Raw genomic sequence first — 23,731 nt, forward strand, 5'->3', positions numbered from 1 at the left:
CCATGCTAGGAACTACTGGATATGGAGTTCAAATCCAGAATTTGGACTACATGAGGAGTTACTATTAACTACTACACACTGTGCCACTCCATATTTAGAGACATTAATTCTAACTTCATCAAAAGCAAAAATCCCATGTGCTTTCAATGGGTCTCTTGAAAGGAAAAGAGATATGTTAGCTGTCTTCAACTTATTATACAGTATAATAATCAGAGGTTTGTGGACAACAGAAATACAGTTTAAGTGTGGAATTAGGTTTTAAGTGAATGTCATATCCCACAGACGGGTAATAAGCCCTTTTTTGTTTGTTTTTTTTGTTTTTTTACAATTTTATCTTCTATAGCTGCCTTTTTTATTTTGTTTGTTAATGCTCTGTTATCATTTCTAGGGATCCAAGATGGCTAGCATGTTGTGACATCACTGGGCAGTGTCAAGATATGTTATGAGCATGAGCACAGGTCTTAGCAGCCTTTTTAACATATTATATAAAGACTTGAAACACAGTCGTATAGACTCCCCTTTCGCTCTTTTTTTGAAATTTCCTCAACTGTCTTGTAATCTACTAAATTTCTTAAAGAACATTTTTCCAATGGTACATCATCTTTTTTGGATTTTTTAGCATATTGATTTTTCGTGTTTTTATTTGCTTGTTTAAGGCAGTTTCTTCTCTATTTTTTACAGCAGTGTGGTGTTCAGTAGGCAGAGGAGGATACTGACTGCATAACTCAAAATGCTCTGTTTTACTGCTTATGGTTAAGCTAATTTGTGTGTTCATATATGTAAATGATGCATTACAACTACAGTACAAGTGTTCTGAACTTGCACAATCAGTGAAAAGCGTCATTCAGAAAAAAAAAAAGCTAAACTGACCTGAAGTGTACAGGTGAAGTAAGCTCCTTCAGGCTTTACATAGTACTGCTATTTACCTTTTTTCCTGACAAGTGATGGGGCCTGTGAGGGATTCTTTTTACCACAAGTTGTTTTCTGCATTTTTCCTTCCTGTCACTGCTAAAAGTTTAATGACTTAAGAGCATGTCTTGTACAAAAATATTCTTAAAAAACATTTTTACTGCTCACCCAGCAGACCCCTGTGACCCTGTAGTTAGGATATAGCGGGTTGGATAATGGATGGGTGGATGGATAAAAAACATGTAACCTTTAGACAGAAGTGTTATGGTTAAAGAGGGATCAGAGGTGGGGTTATGATGTCCTTCAGTGGAGTTTCACTGGACATATAGTACTTCAAGGAGAGCAGACAATAAAGCCAAATTACAAAACTATCAAGACAAATTACCAGCATATCACCCAGACAGTAGTTAATGTAAAGGATGCCTGTTCTCCGTGGAATTTTTCTCCAAGGACACCTCCACAAGAAAGAGTGGTAATTAACATGTTAATTTTCCAGAATAACCTCTAGAACAGCCAATCAAAACAAAGGAAAGCTGATAGTTACATTGGAGAGTAGTGACATAATGCACATTGGTCAGGCGTGTAAATTTTATTTTCATGTATTCCATACATGTGACAATAAAAACCTAAACTTGTATAGAATGTTTAGCATTCAAACACACATAATAGTTTACTTTGTACTTACTCAAGTGCAGGAACATTGTGATCATCAATGAAGAACCTTTCCACTCTGTAATGAAAATACTTGGGATCATATCCTTTCTCACCTGTTTTAAAATAAAACATTTTGTTAATAGGTAAAGCCACATTTAATTTAACAGCAGTCGATAACAATGTCATTTTGAGCAGTTTAGTCACTCTGAGGGGCAGTCATAGAGAACACATTAGGTAGTATTTGTCTTGAAATACAGTAAAACCTCAAATTTGTAACGATAAATAAAACCACATACAGTTGGATACAGTGTTGGGAGGCCCAAGCAACTGTAGAATCGTAGGTACGAAAATGTGGCACAGAGACAGGGAAGGGAACAAGAAAGCTACAAGAAGTAAAAGGGAATAATTCACTGCCAGGGATTAAACATTGTCTTGTCAGGGCATTAGTGGGAAGGCTGCAAAATATGGCTTGTAAGTATATAGATTTCTCCAGAGCAAAGGACAGAGATATTTAGTATATAGAGAGTGACATGTGGCCCAGGGTATCAGCAAGTGATATTACTACAGGATGCTAGACGGCAGGTGACTCAGCCAGTATTTGTTTGCTCAACTCTTTGCTTACACAGAAAAAGCCGGTTGATCACGTTTTAAAGAACTTTCACATTCTTACCTTAGACAGTAGGTCCCACTGCACACCTCATCTCAGTGTTTCCATCTACAGGAAAACACTGCACGTGCACAATCTGTCCAACTCTAACCAGTGTACTGTCCATATATGTATGAACTGGTGTGGGAATAAGGTAACTTGTGTGCTTGCCTTGAGACATTTCACTTAAGTCACTTATCTTTGTATTTGTTCTAACCCTGGGATAGTGGAAATGTCTTATGTGCCTTAACAGCTCCCCACAACTGTGATCATATACATTATTAAACAAAAAATATATGTCTCTTTAAATGTACTTATGCAGGCAGGTGGTTTTAATGATACAATTATTTTAAAAACATCAAAATGTACAAAAATATTCCAAAAACAAATATAGCACATCAAGGTTATAGATTGTCTATATGATAAAGTAATAAAGCATACAATCAACAAAAAACACACAAACCAAAATTTTTAATTAAATAAAAACACTTACTGCACAGGTTATAAACTTTGTAGTGATCTATATGCTTTGTATCCAGAAATCTTGCAACTTCCTGATAACAGGAAAAGAAAAATTCACATACATTACACTTTTTTCTCAAGTCAAGTTAAACTATGTTGTTTCTTAATTAAAAATGCACTAAAATGATATGCATGACAAGTGCCTTTAAATTCAATTTAAACAATTTTTTTCCCCCAAGACATATTTAGCACATTACATACAACAAAATATTATTTTGCCAATTGATTTTGACGTAATAAAAATAAGTTTCCAAAACATCAGACCGCTATATACTGTAAATATGTCTTAGTAAATTGTTGTTCACCTGTACTGTTTCTAATATATTTCAACTAATCATCTGTTCTTTAGCTATTGAATTATTTTCCACTGTAATCTTTCTAGGAAAGTACAAACAGGAATAGTTTTAAGCCATACCCTAAGGGGAAATAATAATGATTGATGAATGAAATGGCTATTTACAATATACAGTATTAGAGACCAGAGCTTAGTTGACATTATCGTAACAATCATTTGAATTCTTTATATAAAAAAAAAAACAAACAACTGTATAAAATTTTTAGACAGATGTGGTTCTCCTTGCAGTACAAATAGGTGATAAAGAAGAAAGTCCCCATTCTGTCTTCATGTACCTTGGATGCAAAATGCTTATAAAATGATCTTATTTAAAACAGCGATTAAGACAATCCACATTGCTAAGCTGTTCACTCACTTATCTTTTTTGCCTTTTTTTGCCAAGTACAGGCTTAGTGCACTAATGCAAATTCACAACTTTTACATAAGAATAGTAAAGTACTTAATCATAAAACTATTTCCATTCATAAGGGCACATTTTAATTTTAACTGCTGGTACTATTCACTCAATTGTGAGTAGTCATTAACTATTTCTCAGTATCATTTTATTTGTCAATATGTTCCCGAAATAATTAACATGTCTCCCTACTTGAGGGCAGCATTTTGGACTCCCATTATTTTTACTACCCATGAGCTTAGTGGATGCAGTGAGTGCAGCTAAAGACATAACAGGCTATGCAGCATTTAATATTTGTTTGCAATACTACATGTTTTTGAATGAAATGTGTGTTTGCTTACTTTTATTGACTGAAGAGTAGTTAACTGGTGTATGCCTATTCATATCTAGTTTTACAGACCAAAACCGTTCAGCCCATGTTTATTAACTCATTACAATGATCATTTAATAGATAGATAGATAGATAGATAGATAGATAGATAGATAGATAGATAGATAGATAGATAGATAAAAAATTAATTTGACTCTTTACAGAAGCAGAATAAATACACAGTAAAATATTACAAATACACACCAGAATGACTTAAAAGATAGAAAACTAAAAAACAAAAACTAAAATATTTGAATTGGCTTGTGATATCGAGATAAGAAGAGCACCCATGACCACAATGAGTCATTACAAAAGTGTATTGCCATTGGTATAACAAAAAAAAAAAACACAGAGTAGTGTTCTTTACACACTTCTTGACAATGACAAGAGAGCACCATGCAACATAGAAAATCAGTCGCATCTCATTAATAATAAATATAAATTCATATCCATTTTCTCCTCACAGACTCAAAGAAGAACAATATGCAACAGTTCCCTTAAGTCATCTTCACTACTACTAGGTCCTTCCCTGTTATAACATAGAACTACTTTTCATTGTCTAACAAAACAACATCCATATAGAAATAATAGTATTCATATGGTATTGGCAATTAAGAATGTATGGATCAGTTGTTTATTTTCTTTTTTTCTTAACTAATGTATGAAAAGAATACCACCATGTATACATAGATACATTTTCAAAATTGTATAATTTATGGTCAAGGGACTATTCAGCCAGAATTGGGTGCAAGACAGGAAATCTACATGCATGACACCTGTTCAGATCAGGATTGAAAAGCACCACAGAGGGTGTTAGATAGTACAGAATATTACTAATAAACAATTGCCTTTTGTTATGGACATTTACAATACATGACATCTTAGTAAGCCAAATAGTATTATTAAACACATCAGCCATCTTGCATAGTCTTGTTTCTCTTATCTCTGTTCAGGATCCTAATCTACAGGTCACTCCAGCATTGTCTTAGTTGTAAATTCATGTTATTGTCATGATGAAAAGTGACCAATTACCCCTGAGGTTGCTTGTACACTGGAGCAGACTTTGTTTAAGGAATTCTCTGCATTTAACTACATCCGTTCTTTCCTTTAATTCTGATCATTCTCCCTGTTTCTACTCCTGCAGAGAGGTACCCCATAGCATGATGGTGCTACCACTATGCTTCACTGTAGGGACGGTATTAGATAGGTGAGGAGCAGTGCCTGGCCTCACTCAAACAAAGTGCTTAGAGTTCTGTGCAAAGAGTTTACTTTTTGTCTCGTCAAACCAGGGAATCATTTTCCTCATGCTCTCAGACTTCTTTTAATTAAAACTTGACAAACTCCAAGCAGGTTAGCCACTCTGCCATAAATGACTGATTGGGGGAGTTCTGCTGAGATTGTGGTTCTTTCAACAGGTTCTCCTATCTCAGCAGAGGACATTCTGAAGTTCTGTTAAAGTGACCACTGGGTTTTTGGTCACCACCCTGACCTAGACCATTCTTCCCAGGTTAATCAGTTTGGTCTGACAGCCAACTCTTGTAGAGTTCATACATTGTTTGTATGAAAATGTGCTATATAAATAAATGTTGTTGTTGTTATGCCACACCACAATTTCATCGCAGAATTATAAAGAGAGTTCCTTGGACTTTGTGGCTTGCTTTTTTGTTCTGACTTGGAGTATGAATTGTGGGCCCTTCTATACACAGATGCACATGTACCTTTCTAAACGATATCGAAATCAATTACATTTGCCAAACATGGACTCCAATCAAGTTCTAGACACATCAAGAAGAATTAAAGCAAACAAGATTCACAACACCACAATTTGGAGTGCCACAGCAAATGGTTTGAATACTTATACAAAAGAAAGCTTTCAGTTTTTGATTTTTAATAAATTCGCAAACCTTTCTGAAAACATGTTTTCACATTGTCATTATGGATTATCTAGTGTACATTGTGATGGACTATAATGGCAAATTTATCCATTTAAAACTAAATCTACACCACAATAAAAATTGTGCAGAAAGCGAAGGGTATGAATACTTTCTGAGTACACTGTATATGAATAATTACACCAACAGTATACTCAAAATCATAAGTGAGAAATGTGGAGGTCTAACAAAACGAACCAAAATATTAATGGGAAAATCACCTACCCCAATAGGATTTCGATAAAAAGACTGCTTCCCAGAAGATGGAAAGGACATGGCAATAATACGGTCTGAAAGGAAAAAACAATTATTGAATAATTCAAAGTTTGAAGTGCTGTATTTGTGTATAAAAATGTAATTGTTTCCACGTACCTGTAATATATGTAAGATCAAGATCAAAGCCATCTTTCTGGTAACGTCTTTTGTTTTCAGAGACCTATAAGAACAAGATTTGATTGATATACAGTACAGTATTACATATCCCTTACAGTATAACAGCTATGCAAAGAAACACAACATAATATGTTAATGTTGAACTTAATAATATGCACACTGTAATTAACTGCTCTTGTGTTTTCTCCCTGTGTCCACGCAAGTTTCTTCACATAGTCCAAAGACATGCAGGTTAGGTAAATTGTTGTTGCTAAACCGCAGGACACACACACCAAGCACACACTAGGGACAATGTAGGATTGCCAATGCACCTAACCTGCATGTCTTTGAACTGTGGGAGGAAACCAGAGCACTTGCAGGAAACCCACGTAGACACGGGGAGAACATGCAAACTCCACACAGGGAGGACCTGGGAAGCAAACCCAGATCTCCTTACTGCGAGGCAGCAGTGCTACCACTGCACCACCGTTCTGTCCTGAGAAAAATAATAATTATTCATAATTAATATAGATAGATATTATAAATGTTATGAAGTTTTTTTTGTAACTAGAGGCAATTTATCAGGTCTTCATCTAAAGAAGAAGAAAGATACCCTCACTGTTGTGAATCTTGGCTTGACAAAATGATAAATGAACTAGAGCACAAGGAAAGAAGTACACTATTGTAACTATACAAATAATGTTATGATTCTTCCTCTTAATCACTCTTTGACATTTGGACTCTTTATAAGACTCCAATTCTTTTGTAATTTATTGCTAGGAATTTTCATAAATGAGCTCAGTTTAAAACTGTGTCATACTTTTGCTGTAAGCAGAATCTTTCTCCTGTTGATAGTACCTGGAAGTACATTAATGGGTTTGACATGCTAACAAACTTTTTGGTTTCTGGCCTGAGGTATGGTCCATGCTGGACTGGTAAAACTTGCAGATCATGATGTGAATGAGTTGCAGTGTGCTGCAAGCTGGTCAGGCATTCTAGAATTTCACTGTATTCTGTACAGGTAAGAATTTGAACTTGAACTTTATTCACCTTATTTACATTTTTAAAAATAGTATATCATTGTAGTTCTGCATATAAAATAGAATTTGTAGTGTTGTGGATTATGGGGTGGCACACAAATATCTCAAATATCAAAGGTGAGTATGCTAGTTAAATTATTTTGTGAGAAAATTTGTGGGGGTGTCTATGTGTACCTTGTGATGGCCTGATATGTCATCACGTATTTGATTTCTCAATTTGTTCTTACAAACTACTACAGGTGCAAAAGTAGAGTTCATCCTCACTGGCCGCATCACATTCTGGTGGGGCATCTACTTAGCTCAGTGTCATAAAGATCTACAGGAGGTGGTGAAAGTAGCACATAATATTACCAGCACCGAGCTACCTTCAATTCATATACAATACCCATTGCAATACTCCATCACAAATATTTTTTATCACTCATAAATACTTACAAGCAAGAAAGTATGAATATATTTAGACAAGTTGATTTTTCAAGAAAATAAAATATGGTGGTTTATGTAGGGGTATAGACTCTGTTATCAATTATATTAGTGGGAAGATGTAGTGGTTAATGTATTGGACTTTAAACCCAGACCTGGCAGTTCAATTCTTGCCACTGCCTCACTGAGCAACTCTTAGCAAGTCACTTAACCTTCCTGTTCTTCAACTGTAAAAAATATAAGTAAACAGCAGAATGTTTCCTGAAGTTGTATGTCACCTTGAATAAAGTTAAACCAGTCAAACATAAAATAATAGTTATTTTACTTTTGAACAAGTAAACTTAAATTCCTAAATAAATATTTAGGTATTTAGTTTGTTTTCTCTGTAAAAATGTATTTGCTGGAACAAACTAATTTGTGCCAAGCACACACATAAATTACTTAGTTGATTTGTTGCAGGAGTAATAGATACTCACCATTCGTCTGGTGGCCTTTTCAAGGTGCCGTTTTTGGGAGGCAAGACGGAAAATCCTGATCAGGATGATAATTCTCAAAGGCCTGAAGAATGATACAAACCTGTGGAAAACACAAGTAAATTAAGTGAGCTTTATGTTATGTGTGGAAAAGAAAATGTGTAGTAGTAGATTACTTGCCGAGTTTTGTTTTTGTTTCACATTCCAGAAATAACTGGAATAGTAGTAGGACTTAATGGAGAAACTAGTGTTCAAGGCAAGAAAGAAAAAGACATATCTGTCAAATAGACAACATACCTTAACATAAATAAAGTTTAGACATGCTGACCCTTTGTTACAATCTAGTTAAAATAGATATGTCTTAATGTACAGTAAGTATGAATGCTGTCTTGACTGAAATGACTGCAAGAAAGTGGTAACATTGGCATGAAACATGTTTGTCAACCTTTAGAAATTTCTCTTACTTCAAAAATGGCTAGGCACCTGAATCTAAGGAAAGCTCAGGGGTCACTCATTTGTTTTTAGTGGTTCAGTTTTGTCATTACTTTTTTCCCCACATGATAAAATATAAAACACCCTTTCATGGCAATGGCAAACTACTCATAAACCAAGTTTTCCTGAACACCAGGTCAGAGTTTTCAGTGGGTTAGTTTTCTTTCCATAGAAGCAGCTTTTCCTGAGGTCAGAAAAGGCAATTGCTTAGTTGCAGGACAACTGTGTTTTACAAATAAGGAATCGGTCAATATACAGTATGTTTTTTTTTGTTATCCACTATCAATTAAGACATTGATAATTATACAAAAGCAGAGAAACACAAAAGACCAAATTCAGCATATTTGCTGTGTCCTCTACCTGTCCAGAAATGTCCATGGGCTCACTACTCTACTGATTTGACCCCGTTTTTGTGGTAGTGGATACATTCTTAATGGCAGCATTTTTTGCTCATGAATCAATCTTCAAATTTAGGGCAGCACTAATTTCACAGTACAGATGAAATCAAAATTCCCCTAACAAGATGACAAAGTTTACTTGTAGCTGTCTTTCCTTTATACCTGTATTTCTATAATGTTTGGATGCAGTTTTTATGCTCATGGTCATCTTTTATAATATGGCTGCCATAATGCCAAAGGTTACATGGCAAGTGCACCACATGCCTATCAACCAAACAGTCTAAAATGGCAGCACCTACAAAGAAATAAATGCATAAAATGGCAATATGATGCCACTGAAACAACAATAAAAATAATAATTAAACGAAGCCAAATAATTATTTGTGCAATACTGGCACAATATTAATGTTTGCTTACATTTTACATCTTATGTTTTGAATAATTTATTCCGCACAGATTGGATTAAATGTCTATCCCTGCCAAATAATGATATTTGACATGTATGCTTTTGGTCCAGGAAGGAGGCTAATACAGTAATTATGGTCATAATGACTATATAAACATATGTTTCTCAAACAAATATTCTTAAATTTAGATTAGAGAAACATTCTAATAACATTTGACATTTATTTAGAAATGTGGGTTTTAATATTAGCTAAATTTTGAATTTTGTTTTTCTGTCTTGTGTTGCTTGATTAAATTAAATAAGTAATTTATAGCTCTGTGATCATTAGGGCAACTGAAGGGTATTTCAAAAACCTCTTTCAAGTGTCATTGGTTTGGATTGTGTTACTGTGTTCTTTGTCCCCTTTTTCTGCTTGCAGTTTTTCGGATTTTTCTTGTTATAGCTATGGCTTTGTACAGCTTGTCTTTCTAAGAGACTTTTTGTCATGGATCATCTTGTTATTTTGAATTGATGCCTTTGTTGGATTTTGTTTTAGTAAGGCTTTTGTAAATTGGGTGCCTTTTTTGTTGTTGTTTGTTTAATTTTTTCTTTTCTTCATTACTTAACCCTTTCTGCCCTGTATTTTCTGTTTTTATTAGAAAAATCATTTTGTTAGATAGTCTACCTTTGGGGTGTTTAGGAAGCTCAAAAATGAAAAAAAAAAAAAATCACTATTATTATACAACTAGCTGTATAAGCCTGTTACTGTAAAAAGCCCAGGCTCCCAGGAACTATTGGAATCGTTAAAAAAAAAAACTGAAATGCAGACTCGGCAGTTTCGTTTAGAGGACGTGCTCGCCCCCCATGTCTATCAGCAGGTAAGCAAGTTTCTTTCTCGTTTGTTTTTCCTCGGCGATTTCACTTTGGTGATGGATTCGCTTTCTTTCAGTTTCATGTTGTAGCCTCATACTTCTTTCTTCCTTCAACTCGTTAACTTGGGGCCACCTTGCCGGCTCTTTGAGCTTCATGCTGTAGCCTTGCACTTCTGGGCCACCTTGCCGGCTCCTCCAGGTTGGACAGACAGAAACACACACTTCCACGCACAGACGTTTATATATAAGATAGCTGCCAAATACTTCCATCTTCTTGAGGAAATAAAATTGAAAGTGCAGCTACTTACTATGTGGTGCACACATGTGGTGCACAGAAGCGTCCATTTTCACTTCTGTGTTTCACAGACTGTATGCCACCAGTCAGCACCCAAAGCAACTGTCACCTCTCTCCAGTCTGCACTAATAGTAACACGCCTGGTTCCAACGGCTGCAAACGTACCTGTGCTTTACAAAAATGGCTGCATATATATACTAGTAATAGGATGTTAGGGCTGAAAGGGTTCATTTATTATTCTTGGTTTTTGTTACATAGTAATTATTTTTCTCTTTGGTTCTGTTATTTTTGATTTAATTTTCAATTAAATAAATGTAGAACTTTAAAGGCATTTTTAGTCCTGGGAGGATTTCTTGTTTTTACCTGATGCTACAAATTAAATAAAATATTTATCAAGGGAATGACAGTCTCAAACATGTCAAAGCAGACCGGGTAGAAACCAACACTGTATAGTATTCCTATCTGTACAGCAGTGCTCTGCAACCAGTGTGCCGCAAGACAATGCTAAGTGTGCCATGGCACAGTGCCTCCAAGAGGAGAAAAGCACAAGGTTTATGGTGGGCACATGTGTGTTACTAATATCACCAGGTGACTCTCATGAATGTACTCAGTACTGCATAGATGTGTAGCAGCAATACTTAATTTACTACATTTCCTGGTAGTCAGACTGCTTTGAAGGGTGCATGGGCTGATGGGAAGATGATTTAACAAGCAGGATGTTTCAAAAAAAGTACCTTAAAGACACCAAGAAGATCATGATCTTCTATCTGTGTCTTTATACGCCTCTCGCGTTCAGTTGGATTACAATTTATAATATGGATTACAGTTCCCATCTGGATGTATGTACAGTCCTGTTCCTGCTTGTCCATGTGAGTTCATCTGAATTGGAGATGTCTTTGCCTCTGGAGTGAACTCAATCCCCTCAATGCGCATCAGGAACTGGTAGGACAAAATTTTACATTCCTTTCAAAGAGCTGTTCACAAAGTATTTCTTTCACTCATGCACCATCAACAGCCCCTGGTATACTAGACTGTGTTGGACATTGTCATTAGTGTTTATTGTTTGTTGTGCTGTGTTGAAATATATTATAACCATCCGGGATCAAGGGGGGTTGTGTTTTGAATAAGTGGTTTTGATTGTATTTGGCTGTGGTGGGTTGGCGCCCTGCCCAGGGTTTGTTTCCTGCCTTGTGCCCTGTGTTGGTTGGGATTGGCTCCAGCGGACCCCCGTGACCCTGTAGTTAGGATTTAGCGGGTTGGATAATGCATGGATGGATTGTATTTGGTGTTCGTTTTTTACTATTTGATTAATACTGTATACTTCATCATTACTTATCTATTAATTGTGCAAATAATAGTGTCTCTGTGTGTGAGTGTGTGTGTATGTGCCAGGTCAAGGCTATGCTCCTGGGTCCCCAAAAATAAAACGAACAAATCATCATCTTCAGAATGGGTGAATCTTAGCTTAATTGTGACCACTAAACATGTGACATTCACACTAGTTCCCATCCAGATGTACGTGCTGTCCTATGTCTGCTTGTTCATCAGAGCTCGTCTGCATTGGATATGTCTTGGGGCGGCACAGTTGGGCGCGCTGCTGCCTCACAGTAAGAAGGACTGGGTTTGCGTCCCTGGTCCTCCCTGCGTGGACTTTGCATGTATTGCAGTTCTGCTCCCATTTTCTACAACATATCTATGCAAACAAAAATTTTCAACTGCAGTTGTAATAAAAAAATGATAAGCTGTCGTACTTGAAGGACCTTGACCAAAAACTTTGAGTTGCTCTGTCAGATACTGGGCCAAATAATACTATTGTGTTCATTAAAATAAGCACAGGTATCAGATTAATTATAGTTAAAAGTTGATATTAGTTAATACAAGTTTAAAAAATGAGGTTAGCTGTGATGTTAAATTTATCAAATAAAAAACAATAGATAAATATAATTTCTTTGTTTGCACTTTGTAACTCCTATATTTTTTGTATATTCTTGCTTGTGGTGTGCCGTGGAATTCTGGGAAGGGCTTAGGTGTGCCTAGAGTGGAAAGAGGATGTGGAGCACTGCTGTACAGCATATGCAGCATACATGCACATCATGGATCTAGCTGCCAATTCTTTCAAACTCACATTTTTTCTCACTGTATCGTTCTAACTGTGAGCGCCTGAGACTATATAAAGCAGTAGCAATGATTACTTTTACCACTAGTCCAGTGATTTCTTTGAATGCCAAAGAATACTCTAGATTTAAAAAATGTTTTTTCCTTTGCAACATGTTATGTTTATTTTTAATGTTTTGGGAAACACTTCAGCCATAGATTTTTTTATTCATTGTAATCACAGGGTTGATAACACAATAACATAATTGCTCTTTATTATTTAAATTATTACCCCTACTTTGAGATAGTGCCACCTTCATCAGGCATCGGATTGGTTTAGAAATGTCACACTCAATGAACCATCCAATAATTCCTATCCACATTTAAACCAAATTCAGTCACAGTTGTGTGCATATGTATATGTATAATGGCCCTGCAAAATTATGTAATGCTCTCACCAACAAGAAACACATACATTACAATAAATCTAGTGAGGAATCCATTTTGTTTTGACCCAAAGATGATGTTTTCCAAGTTTCTTACCTGTTAGGAACTTTGTTACATATAAAAGGTTTAACGCACCTTAGAGCCGTCCATAAATGATCAGAACACAATGTGTGAATGAGGTCATTGTGCTTCCATGTTGATTAGATTAAATTTAAACCAAAGCACTACTAAATTAATCAGCTAGGTTTGGTCTCACAGCAGAGTGCTCTACTTCATAGCATTCTAATATGACTACAATTATTTTCTCATTGCTTTTAGCATGAATCAGGGCAAATTGTTCTGGGATCTGCACACAAATGAAATGTCAGCAAATGACTCCTGCTCAAGCCTTGTGCCATTCCATTATACTTTGTGGCAACCACGGCTGTCCCTTAATGTTTTATGAGGACTTGAAATTTTACAATGCATTAAGATAAAACAAAAATAAGCTGGCAATTCATGATGATTCATAATGATTATACCATACCTTGGAATTGACGTTGCTCCTGTGAAGTCTGGAAAAACATAGATCATGGTGATAACTAATGTGACAGTGACAATTAAGCCATCTAAAATATTGAGCTTGGAACTGAAATATACCAAGAATCTGAAAAGGAAACAAAAAGAACACCAGTTCATGCTCCCAGTGTTATTTGTAGTCCATCAAACATTCTTGGACAATATGTTAGGATTTCCACAACAGTAAGCACCCAAAGAACATTTTTTCAACAGCTTCAGATAATAAATTAAAAATTAATAACTCCACTGCATCATATCAGCATGAATGGTGCTAAGCCTTTTATAGATCTAGCAGTAATTAAAGATTAGTATTTATCCTTGGAATTATTTGGAAGTTATAAAAAAAAATAGAATAGGTGGTTTATTCTAAAGAGACATTCTTATAAATAACATACATCCAGTTACAACCAGTTACAGTAAATCCTACTACATTTTTAACATATCTTTCAGTCAATGAGATACAAAGTGTTTAACAGCCTTATCCTATATCCTGATTACCTCTAACAAAATAGCACTCACAAACTCACTTGATTAAAATGAATGTCACTGAGATAATGTCTATGGTGGCAAGGCAATGGCAGAAATAAATCTGGATAGAACACCAATCCAAAAAATAACTAACACCAACTTTCTCTGTGAAACTGACAATTAATGTAATGTCTTTAGGTTTGTGGGAGATAAAAGTACTGCAAGAATAACTCATACTCATATGGGGATATATGAACTTTGTACAGACAAGGATTTGGCATAGGATTTCAAGCCATGATGCTGAATCTGAAATGAAGCAGTGCTAAAACTTGCACCACTGTGCTACACATCATATAAAAGTAGAGGCACTAATGTAACCAAGCCAGGAATATGGCAAGGGACCACTTCTCAGAAGAGCAGGAGGATGTCTTGCAACATAACGACTGCTAGTAAATAGACATCTGACTAATCCCATAGGACTTTATTAAAGAGTTTATCAAAGATATCTGCCAACACCTCTCCTGTTAGTTATCTATCAAGAGTTGTTTTAGCTATAACATTTTTATTTCATCTCGTAAAGCACTTTGACCTACATTGTTTGTATGAAAATGTGCTATATATAAATGTTGTTGTTGTAAAATCAGAAAGTAAGACAGGGCAGCATAGGTTTTGCCCTCCCAGAAACCCAAGGAAAGAGATGTAAGATAGGACTCTGACTCATTTTAAACTATTTTACCTGCTTTTTTAAATTATATTTAACTGTGTAAACACTGTGATAGCATAGTGGTGAACTCTGCTGCTTTACAGCACCAGGGCACTGGTTTGATTGACTTATGACTCCAAAACTGTCCATATCTGTGAATGTGCCCTGTGACAGACCTCCCACCAATCTAAGACTAGACACTGCCTTGCACCTTCTGTAGGCATAACAGGTTTTACCTCTTCCACCCAAAACCAACTCCATCCCAACAACCTAAAGGTGCCCTATACTGGTCCTGGGCTGCAGTGGCCACCAGTCCCTAAATTTGAAGATATACTGTTAATTCCACCATATATTTTACTGATCAACACATAAACATGCAAATGATATCAAGTTGGCATACCTTGTTGGATACCTTGTTATTTGTGTCACACTGTTACTTATTATCAGGTTGTTAAAAAAAATTCAGGAATTCTCAAGTGAAACAAAAATAGCAAGCCTGAATAGACATTTGGATTAATAGTACGGAGCAATTCTTTTCAATTTCACAAAGAATAGAGAGATTGATTAAACTTTAGTTATACCAAGTGGGAAATTTAGCATTTTACAGAAACTCAATACAAAAATAAAGAAACAAACAAATAAATACACATTAGAATTATTTAAAACAAAGAAAATTGCCTGACTTGGCTATAGCATTTGTTGGCACACCAAATTTTTTGACTAAAAGTAATCAAGTCAACTAGAAAGCAGGAATTAACATCAAGTTTAAAAACTAGTTGGAGTCAAAATCTGCAAAACAAAATTGGGTACCTCTACTGTACTATAATATTAAACTTTAGAAAATGAATGCATGTACAACATTAAGAGCTGGTTTTGTTTGGAATGTTGCATTTTCTTAACTGATTACCTTTTCCTTCATGTACTGTAATTCCAGCTCATAAATGTAAAATAGCACCCTTTTTTCAATAAAACTTTCCAGAAAAAACAGCATACTAAACTTTTTAAAGTAATTATTTAACATGCATACCATACAAAACATTAACATATTATATTGTGTACCATAAAATATTACTCACCCTTCAACATAAATTCGAAGAATCACATCAATCAAGAAAAAGAAAGATATAGTGAATGAAATTCCTTCAATGCCATTCACTGGATTTATGAGGTCAGCAATTACCATAGCAACATCCAGAAATATGAGCAATATACCAAACATCCTATAATGTAAAGAATTAAACAAAAAATAAAAGGTTAGCAACTATGGAACAGGCAAAGGAAAATACATTTTGAATTGACGACTCACCCATCTCTCGCAATCATTGGTCAAGAGTCCGGTCGTCAGTTCAAAACATGACTACCATTAATGTTTTAGTTTCCTGTTCATGTGTTATATTTATGTGCATTGATTATTCCGGAAATATAATATACTGTTCCACTGTATTAGTCACTATTGGCTTTTATTAGATGATACATTTTTTTTTTCTCTACTCAGTAACAAAAACATGAGATTAAAATGTTCCCTAGCAACAACTACAACATACAAGGGGTAAGTAACATATTTGAAAAAAATATATATTTTTGGGTAAAGTATTCCTTTAATGCAGTCTACTCCTCCTAAACGTAAATTTTGGCTGAAATTCAGATGAGAAACACTATGTGTGTAATAGTTAGTGCTGCTTAATTAATGCTTTAACTATGCCTTATCTGACAGCTGTTCATTCTAACATTTGAACTGCATCATCTACAATCCAACCCACCCTGGGGCTGAAATGAGGTGGGAACTACAAACTCTATGCCTAATCAGGAGAAATACTGTATGTGATTTTGTTTGCCAAACTAAGTGATACGAGTACCAGGCAACTCTTCACACAATATTTCTCTGTTTTATACGGATTGCTACTGAAAAGCATCATGTGAAGTAGTATGCTAAATTCTCGTTTTCTCTCTCTACTGTTACTGGCTAAACTTTGCTTATCTGTATTTTACCATTTACTAGTAGTATTTAGGAGCTTTAAAAATCTAATTTATAACAAAAGAACATTATGTATCTCTTATATAGGCATAAAATGTATAATCTCTGAAGTTAATTTGCTCTGTTTTAGCATTTGTTCATTTATGATGTTTTAGGCTTAATTTTAAATTTTGAACAGCTCTCTAAATTTGTAAACTGAATTGTGTTAAAATTACAGTATGCATAATGAATTAACTTATCTGTCTTGTCTAGGATATATTTGTACCTAAATGAAGAAGGCAGATCTTATTCAGAGTGTGACACCTAAGGATTCAAAATATGTTAAGTTTAAAATTAAAATGTTTTTATTCCAAACATGATGTGCCCAGACAGAATAGAATGTATCAGAAGGTATCACCTGCTAAATGTTTGCTAACAGTTTGATAAGATATGTATTAAAAAACACTAACAGTTTCTTAATAGATTTCTCTTCATAAAATATGTTGGCTGTTAAGGAGCTATTGTCAATTAATTTGTTCTGAAACAATATGAACTATACAGCATTACAGACTGAGCAACAAGGCGGTGAAATAATGTACATATCTCAAGAGAAAAACTTGTGAAGCAATTTTGATACTTAGGTTTGCCTATCTCAGACAAATCTTTAGAAATTGTGAAGTACTATAGTAATCAATCTAGCGTAAGGACATTTTGCAATATATAGATTAATGAAAAGTTTGTCTTAGCATTTTGGTTTTGGTGTACCATTTGACAGTTTGTTTTGGTTACTTGGAATCTGGCTTGTTCCCTGACTACAAATTTATTCTGCTATATTCTAAACACTATTTCCATTGCCTTCCATCTGCCACTTGATCATACTATAACAAATCTGAGTTATCCATCACAAACTCTGCATTTAAATTGAGATACTGAAGAGACAGAAACCTGGGAAGAACGCTTTCATTCTTTTTTATTTATGAAAAGCTGTACTACTACCAGTTAGTTGTTTCATTGCTAAAAACTTTACCCTTAGAATATTGTAGTTATGTTTATGTGTTTAGCAAACATGGAACAGCATAGGTCTTCTTGATGCATTTTAAATTTATTTCCAGGGGCTCTGTTACTTGACATCAGGCACATATTGTGTGATTTTAAGCACAATTTTAAGCCTTATTTATAGTCAGCAACTGATTTTTGAGCCAGTCCAAATTTCAGATTTATCAATCATCACTTCATATGCAGTATAAGAGGGGTTGTGAGTCTTGATTGCATCTTACGACTGGGCAGTCAAACAATTGGAAGAATTTCTGTCATGTCTGAAATTTCAGTTGGCTGTCTTGTAGCGTGAGCAGTCTCATGTGACAATTTTGTATTGGCGTATCAATTTATTTTGCAAAAGCTGCAGCAATTGTACATTGGGTACAGCCATTGTCATGTTCATTTTCACCTTTTGATTTTAAAAAGGTAACCATCATAAAGCAACACACATACAACTAAATGGCAAATGACAGAAATACCTTAGAAAACATATATTGGAAGAACCCAAAAAATTGGGACTGCAATTCCCTCTGTAAAATATAGACTATCTTGTCCAGGCCTTCACCAATTATCCCATGTACAGTTACACCTTTTTCTTTTCTTTGTAGTTTCAGAACACAGTCAGCAACATGGTTCTTTCTTTTTTGTTATTTGAGAAACCTGTGGCTGTATTTTTTTTGTGATAAATTTATTACTAAGTAAAAACAAATTAACAGGATACATCAATAAATGGATATAGCATACAAAGTAGCCACATTTCTGAATGGTTAAAGCTTTATTGCAAAATGTCAAAAGGTAAACCTGTCCGTCAGTGTCATGTACACGTATAGTCTGAACACCTACATCGTAGCGTATCAATTGGACTGAACATGCTCATATACAGGGTGGTCCAAATCTAATTATGCAATTATGAAAAGGCGAACACATCGCACCCGCTGTTCGACTCACAACCGTCACCCCGCCATTTTGGAATGCAGGGCAGGTGCTGCCATCTATCGGCAACAAAAATAATTTTTTGTGAATTCTCTATGTAATAAACTTAATAAATTATAGTGTAATGAAAATTGCATAATTAGATCTGGACCACCCTATAGTTGAAAAACATATATGAGTAATTACTCTGCCACTCAGTTACTTGACCATGATTTCTAAATCCAGCATAAGGGTAAGATTTACCATCTTTCTAAACTTAAGCCTAAAAAAATGATATACAACATTAATAACAACATACTCTGGTGGGCTGGTGCTCTGCCCAGGTTTTGTTTCCTGCCTTGCGCCCTGTGTTGGCTGGGATTGGCTCCAGCAGACCCCCATGACCCTGTAGCTAAGATATAGTAGGTTGGATAATGGCTGGATGGATGGATAACAACATAAAAGTTAGATATATTAGACTGCTCAGTAGTCCAATTAGAGAGGCTTCTTTTTGAAGAGACCATATCTCAATTATTGTGAAAAAAACAAGAATATAATTAAAAACAATTACCCCCTTCTCATCATATTATCTATGCTAATTCAGGTAACAAGATCAATTCTTTTAACTAAACTAGATCATAAGAATGCACATCATTTAATACAAATGAAAGAAGGGCATGAGTGGGAACTGCCTTCAACACCACTACAGGAAATTATGAGTATTTAGTGAAGCCCTACGGCTTGGTTAATACCGGAATATGATATTTTAAAGACATTCTTGTAATTTACATATTAGCAAACATCTTAAATATTGTAATTTTTTTCTCTAATATCAAGTAACATATCCTTCATGTTAAATAAATTTTATTAGAAGAATCATTTAATCGTATTATTACAGAAGAGTGAATTCTACCAAACATCAATGATATACTTGCGATGTAAGATATTTTGATTAAGACTAATAATGGAATTAAGCTAAGTTTCAAGCTGAACTGGAAAGTTGCCATCTCCATTAGTAAGTACTAAATGTTGTACAGTACTTTCTGCAAACTATTATGGAAGCTACCTTACACTTTTTTACTTCAAGCAATAACAGCATTAACAAAGAAATCTCTTTGCTTTGAGAAAGTTCAGGAAGCTTTCACCTAACTAAAAACTTTGCTCACCACAGCTTCCTTTTTGAAATATACAGAATTTTCAAAACAAGTGATTTAGATGTTTAATCCTGGGGCGGAGCAGGAACTGCAGGTTTTTGTTCCTGTCCAGTTTGTTAATTAGAAATTAGAAACAAATTATTGCTGCTTAAGTATTTATGGCTCAAGCTTGGAGCGCACTACTTGGCCAAAAATCCACATAACAGTATAATTAAACGTTGTGATGGTTTTGGTAGATTCTGGTATAATGTACAGTATTTGTATATCTTTTTCAGAGTGAAACATATTTCTTAACAAATAAAAATGTATTGTTTATTAACTGTGTACACTAGCATGCCACTTATGCATTACAATGCTTGTTAATATTCTTCTATTCAGGTAGATTTGATAGTAGTAATAGGTATTCACTTCTGTTGATATGATAAATGTACAGGAATTTAGTATTTTGCTCAAGATGCCACTGCTGCTGTCCTAACTTCCTGTCTGCAATAGTTCACCAATCAGGTTACCTCACAGCACTCTGGGTGATGTACTTAAAGGGGTAGGCTCACTTATTGTACATATTTAACATATATAGTCACACAGAAAGAAATTACCTTTAAAGCCCTAATACAATAACAGAAAATTATATTTCTCATTTCCATTGGTGTGTACAAATTTGCAAGAAGAATTTAATCTGGTGTACTGGATCAACTGGTAATTTGCCTACTCATAAGTAAACAACATTTTTGTGCTTTACTTTAGGTAGCTCACTTTTTAAGATTTCGAACCTTAAATTACATAGTCTTAAACAACAGCATTCTGTTTCTAATTGCTTCTTGTTTCCCTAACCAGGTGCAAGTTAACAACAAGATGCAATTGAGAAGGGTGGCAGACATTTACTATGTAACTTGGTCACATTTCCACCTTTATGTTTGTCATAAAGTGTCTGTTTTGCTAAAATATTCAGAATTACATTAAAGAGAAAAAAATTAAGGACTGATAGCTATTAATCTGCTCTGTGTCAGAAATCATTTAAATGAGATTCTTAGAAAGGAGGTGGAAGAGTGACAACACTGACAAGTAATAAAGTAAATATCAAGTTCAATTATCGATACGCATCAACTTCTGAACAAACAATTGAGCTGAGACAAAAACTTGTATCCACTGCAGCCCTCCAGAACTAAATTTGTAAACGCTTGTCCTAAAACATTTGAATTTAGAAGTACCATAGGTGTGTCCAGTATCAGGTTTTCTGTAGTCGGTGGTGCAATTTTTCAAATATGTGTGGTGACAATGTGTAGAGGAAAAATAAGGGCGCAGACAAATGCATGCTGATAGTAACTGCACTTTCCTTCAATAATAATTTCTCCATTATATATACAGAGCATATATAGATACATTTTCAATTATAATGTATAAGCCCTTTGTGAAAACATAAGTTTTTTACTTGAAAGAAATTAAGAAACATTATTTGTAGAAAATTTGCCTTTATCAAGTTTCCAACTATGTCCCCATGTGTAGCTGCTGGTAAATAAGGCAGGATCAAGCATGGGTCAGATGCATAACAAAGAAATCTCTCAGTCCAAAAAAGGTTTGTTTTAAAAAAGTTTAGTGAAAATTCAAAACAAACAGCCCACATAAGAATAGAGAAAAGTTGTTACACATATAAAAAAAATGAAAAATGTTTCTTCTTGTTAAACTTTGTTTCTATACTTAAGGATGAGTTATTTCTCTATGCTTTCACATTTAGTAAAACGTAAACATAAATGTACGGCTCTGCACATACAAATGAGCACGTTAAGGTTACGGTTTGAAACCGTATGCCTTCCGTGCCTTACATACAGCAAGGCAGGTCACTAACTGAGATTAATCTATGGTCAAAGGGACAAGAAATAGAATATACCAATTCAATTCAGCTTGTTGGGGTTATATGAACTTCCCATATGCTATGCACTAATTTAAAGGCAAATATTTAATATAACTAGGAAAACACTTCTATCAGCTTAAAATGACCTAAATAACTCGCAAATGGCTTTTATACGTCCAACCCCTAATTGTTTATGCTAAGGGTAAATTCGATTACTTTAGGATTTCTTAGTAAGAGTCTTAACTATTCAATGAACTTAAACCAAACTTAGGAAACTGAACTCCAAATCTTAGCTTAAATATAAACTTAAATTCAAGTATAAAAGCACAAACTCAATTTAAGCATGCAAAATTTAAGATTAATAATTTCAACTAATTGCTGTTTCTTGGAGCAGGCACAGTTTGTTTACAGGTCTGTGCAGTGTGCTGTCCAGTGGACTGACTGCCCCTTTGGCATCTGGCATTGCCTTGATGACTCGTTCCAATGCCCAAGAGTTACAAGGTGCAGTTTCATCTACAATGAGAACAATGTCACCTGGTTCAAAGTTTCTTCTTGGTGAAAGCCAATTTTGATATTCTTGAAGTATTGGTAAATACTCTTTAGTCCATCTTTTCCAAAACAAATCAGCAAGGTACTGTACTTGTTTCCATCATCTTCGGGTATACTGGTCATTTTTAGAAGAAAGTCCTCGGGGTATGCTGGGGTGAGTCTTGAGTAACAGCAAGTGATTGGGTGTCAGTGCCTCCAAGTCTTTCAGATCAACTGATACTTTTGTAAGGGTTCTGTTGTTGATGATGGATTCAGCTTCACACATCACTGTTTGAAGACTTCTGTTACACACCACCTTAATGGGAGGCCAATCATGGATTAAAAATCCAATTGACTTTTTTCTTCATCGTGGCATTACAGATTTTTTCTTGGTCAAGGCTTTTAGTTGCTTCTTGTAGATCTATTTCTGCTTCAATAAAGTTTGTTCCATTAATTGAGTGCATAATTTTAACTTGCCCTATTCTGCAAATTAATCAACATATGGCACTGATACAAGAATCAGTGTTCAAGCTTTGTGCAATTTCAGTATGTACAGCTCTTGTTGTTAGGCAAGTGAAAATTACTCCATACCTCTTGACTAAGCTTCATCCTTTTTTTACTTGATAAGGTCTAAAATAATTGACTCCAAAGTTGGTAAAGCGTGTGGCTGGTCCAGAAGTAGACAATCTTCTGTTAACTCTGCCATTTTTTGCTCTCCCATTTTGGCACTGTATTTTCTGCAAGTCGTACACTTTGAAATAACTATTCTGATAGCTAAATTAGCTTGAGGGATCCAAAATTTCTGACGCAACTGTACTAGCATGTAGTTACGTTCACAATGTCCATGTTCTTTATGGATGTGTTGCAAAATAACGGAGGCAACATGTAAATTCTTGTGAAGAATTGCGGGGTGCTTAGCCTCATCTAGCTTAGCAGCTTTGCTGAGTCTGCCTCCAACATTTACGATTCCGCTTTGCAGTACTGGGTCAAGTTTGTAAATCTGATTACTTTTCTTGATGTGGTAACTTTTGTATAAGACTTTAATCTCTTCTGGATGAGCTTGTAATTGACTGAGGCAGATAAGCTCCTTCTCTGCTTTAGACAAGTCTTTTAAATTGTTGACTTATATTCCTTCATGTGTTCTGTGATTAGTGTCTATTGTCTTTCTGGGCTGTGTTCATATTGGCTGACCATATATTGGAACACCTTTCTTTGATCTTTCAGATGCAATAGCACTTCCTTGAATTTAGGGAACCACGCTACTGCTTTCTTCAGAGTTAGCCAATCTGAGTAGTAGTCTATAGGTTCTTTTATTGTTTCGGTTTTCTCTCCTGCACTTGTTGAGCTTACTACACAGCCTTTTATTTCTGAATCATCATTAATAAGCAAGTTCTCTTCATAAGGTCTTTTTGTCCATTCGTGTTCTGGCTTTAACAGGAAGTTTAGGGCTTGAATCCTTTCTTTCTTTTGATACAACTTTCTATGGTTGATCCTC

General features: G+C 35.0%; 1 protein-coding gene across 3 annotated transcripts in view; it reads right to left on the reverse strand.

Moving 5' to 3' along the window:
- tpte (transmembrane phosphatase with tensin homology) overlaps positions 1–23,731 on the reverse strand; it is a 92,698-nt gene that overhangs the window by 22,640 nt on the left and 46,327 nt on the right. For all 3 annotated transcript variants that reach the window (XM_039745841.1, XM_039745842.1, XM_039745843.1), the window contains 7 exons: positions 15,878–16,021; positions 13,599–13,718; positions 8,093–8,192; positions 6,154–6,217; positions 6,007–6,071; positions 2,703–2,763; positions 1,595–1,676 (listed from right to left, as the gene is read on the reverse strand). In XM_039745841.1, the coding sequence (XP_039601775.1) occupies positions 1,595–1,676; positions 2,703–2,763; positions 6,007–6,071; positions 6,154–6,217; positions 8,093–8,192; positions 13,599–13,718; positions 15,878–16,021 (636 nt within the window). The remainder of the gene's footprint in view (positions 1–1,594; positions 1,677–2,702; positions 2,764–6,006; positions 6,072–6,153; positions 6,218–8,092; positions 8,193–13,598; positions 13,719–15,877; positions 16,022–23,731) is intronic.

The sequence above is a fragment of the Polypterus senegalus genome, chromosome 2 (genome assembly GCF_016835505.1).
Source record: "Polypterus senegalus isolate Bchr_013 chromosome 2, ASM1683550v1, whole genome shotgun sequence".
Taxonomy (NCBI): Eukaryota; Metazoa; Chordata; class Cladistia; order Polypteriformes; family Polypteridae; genus Polypterus; species Polypterus senegalus.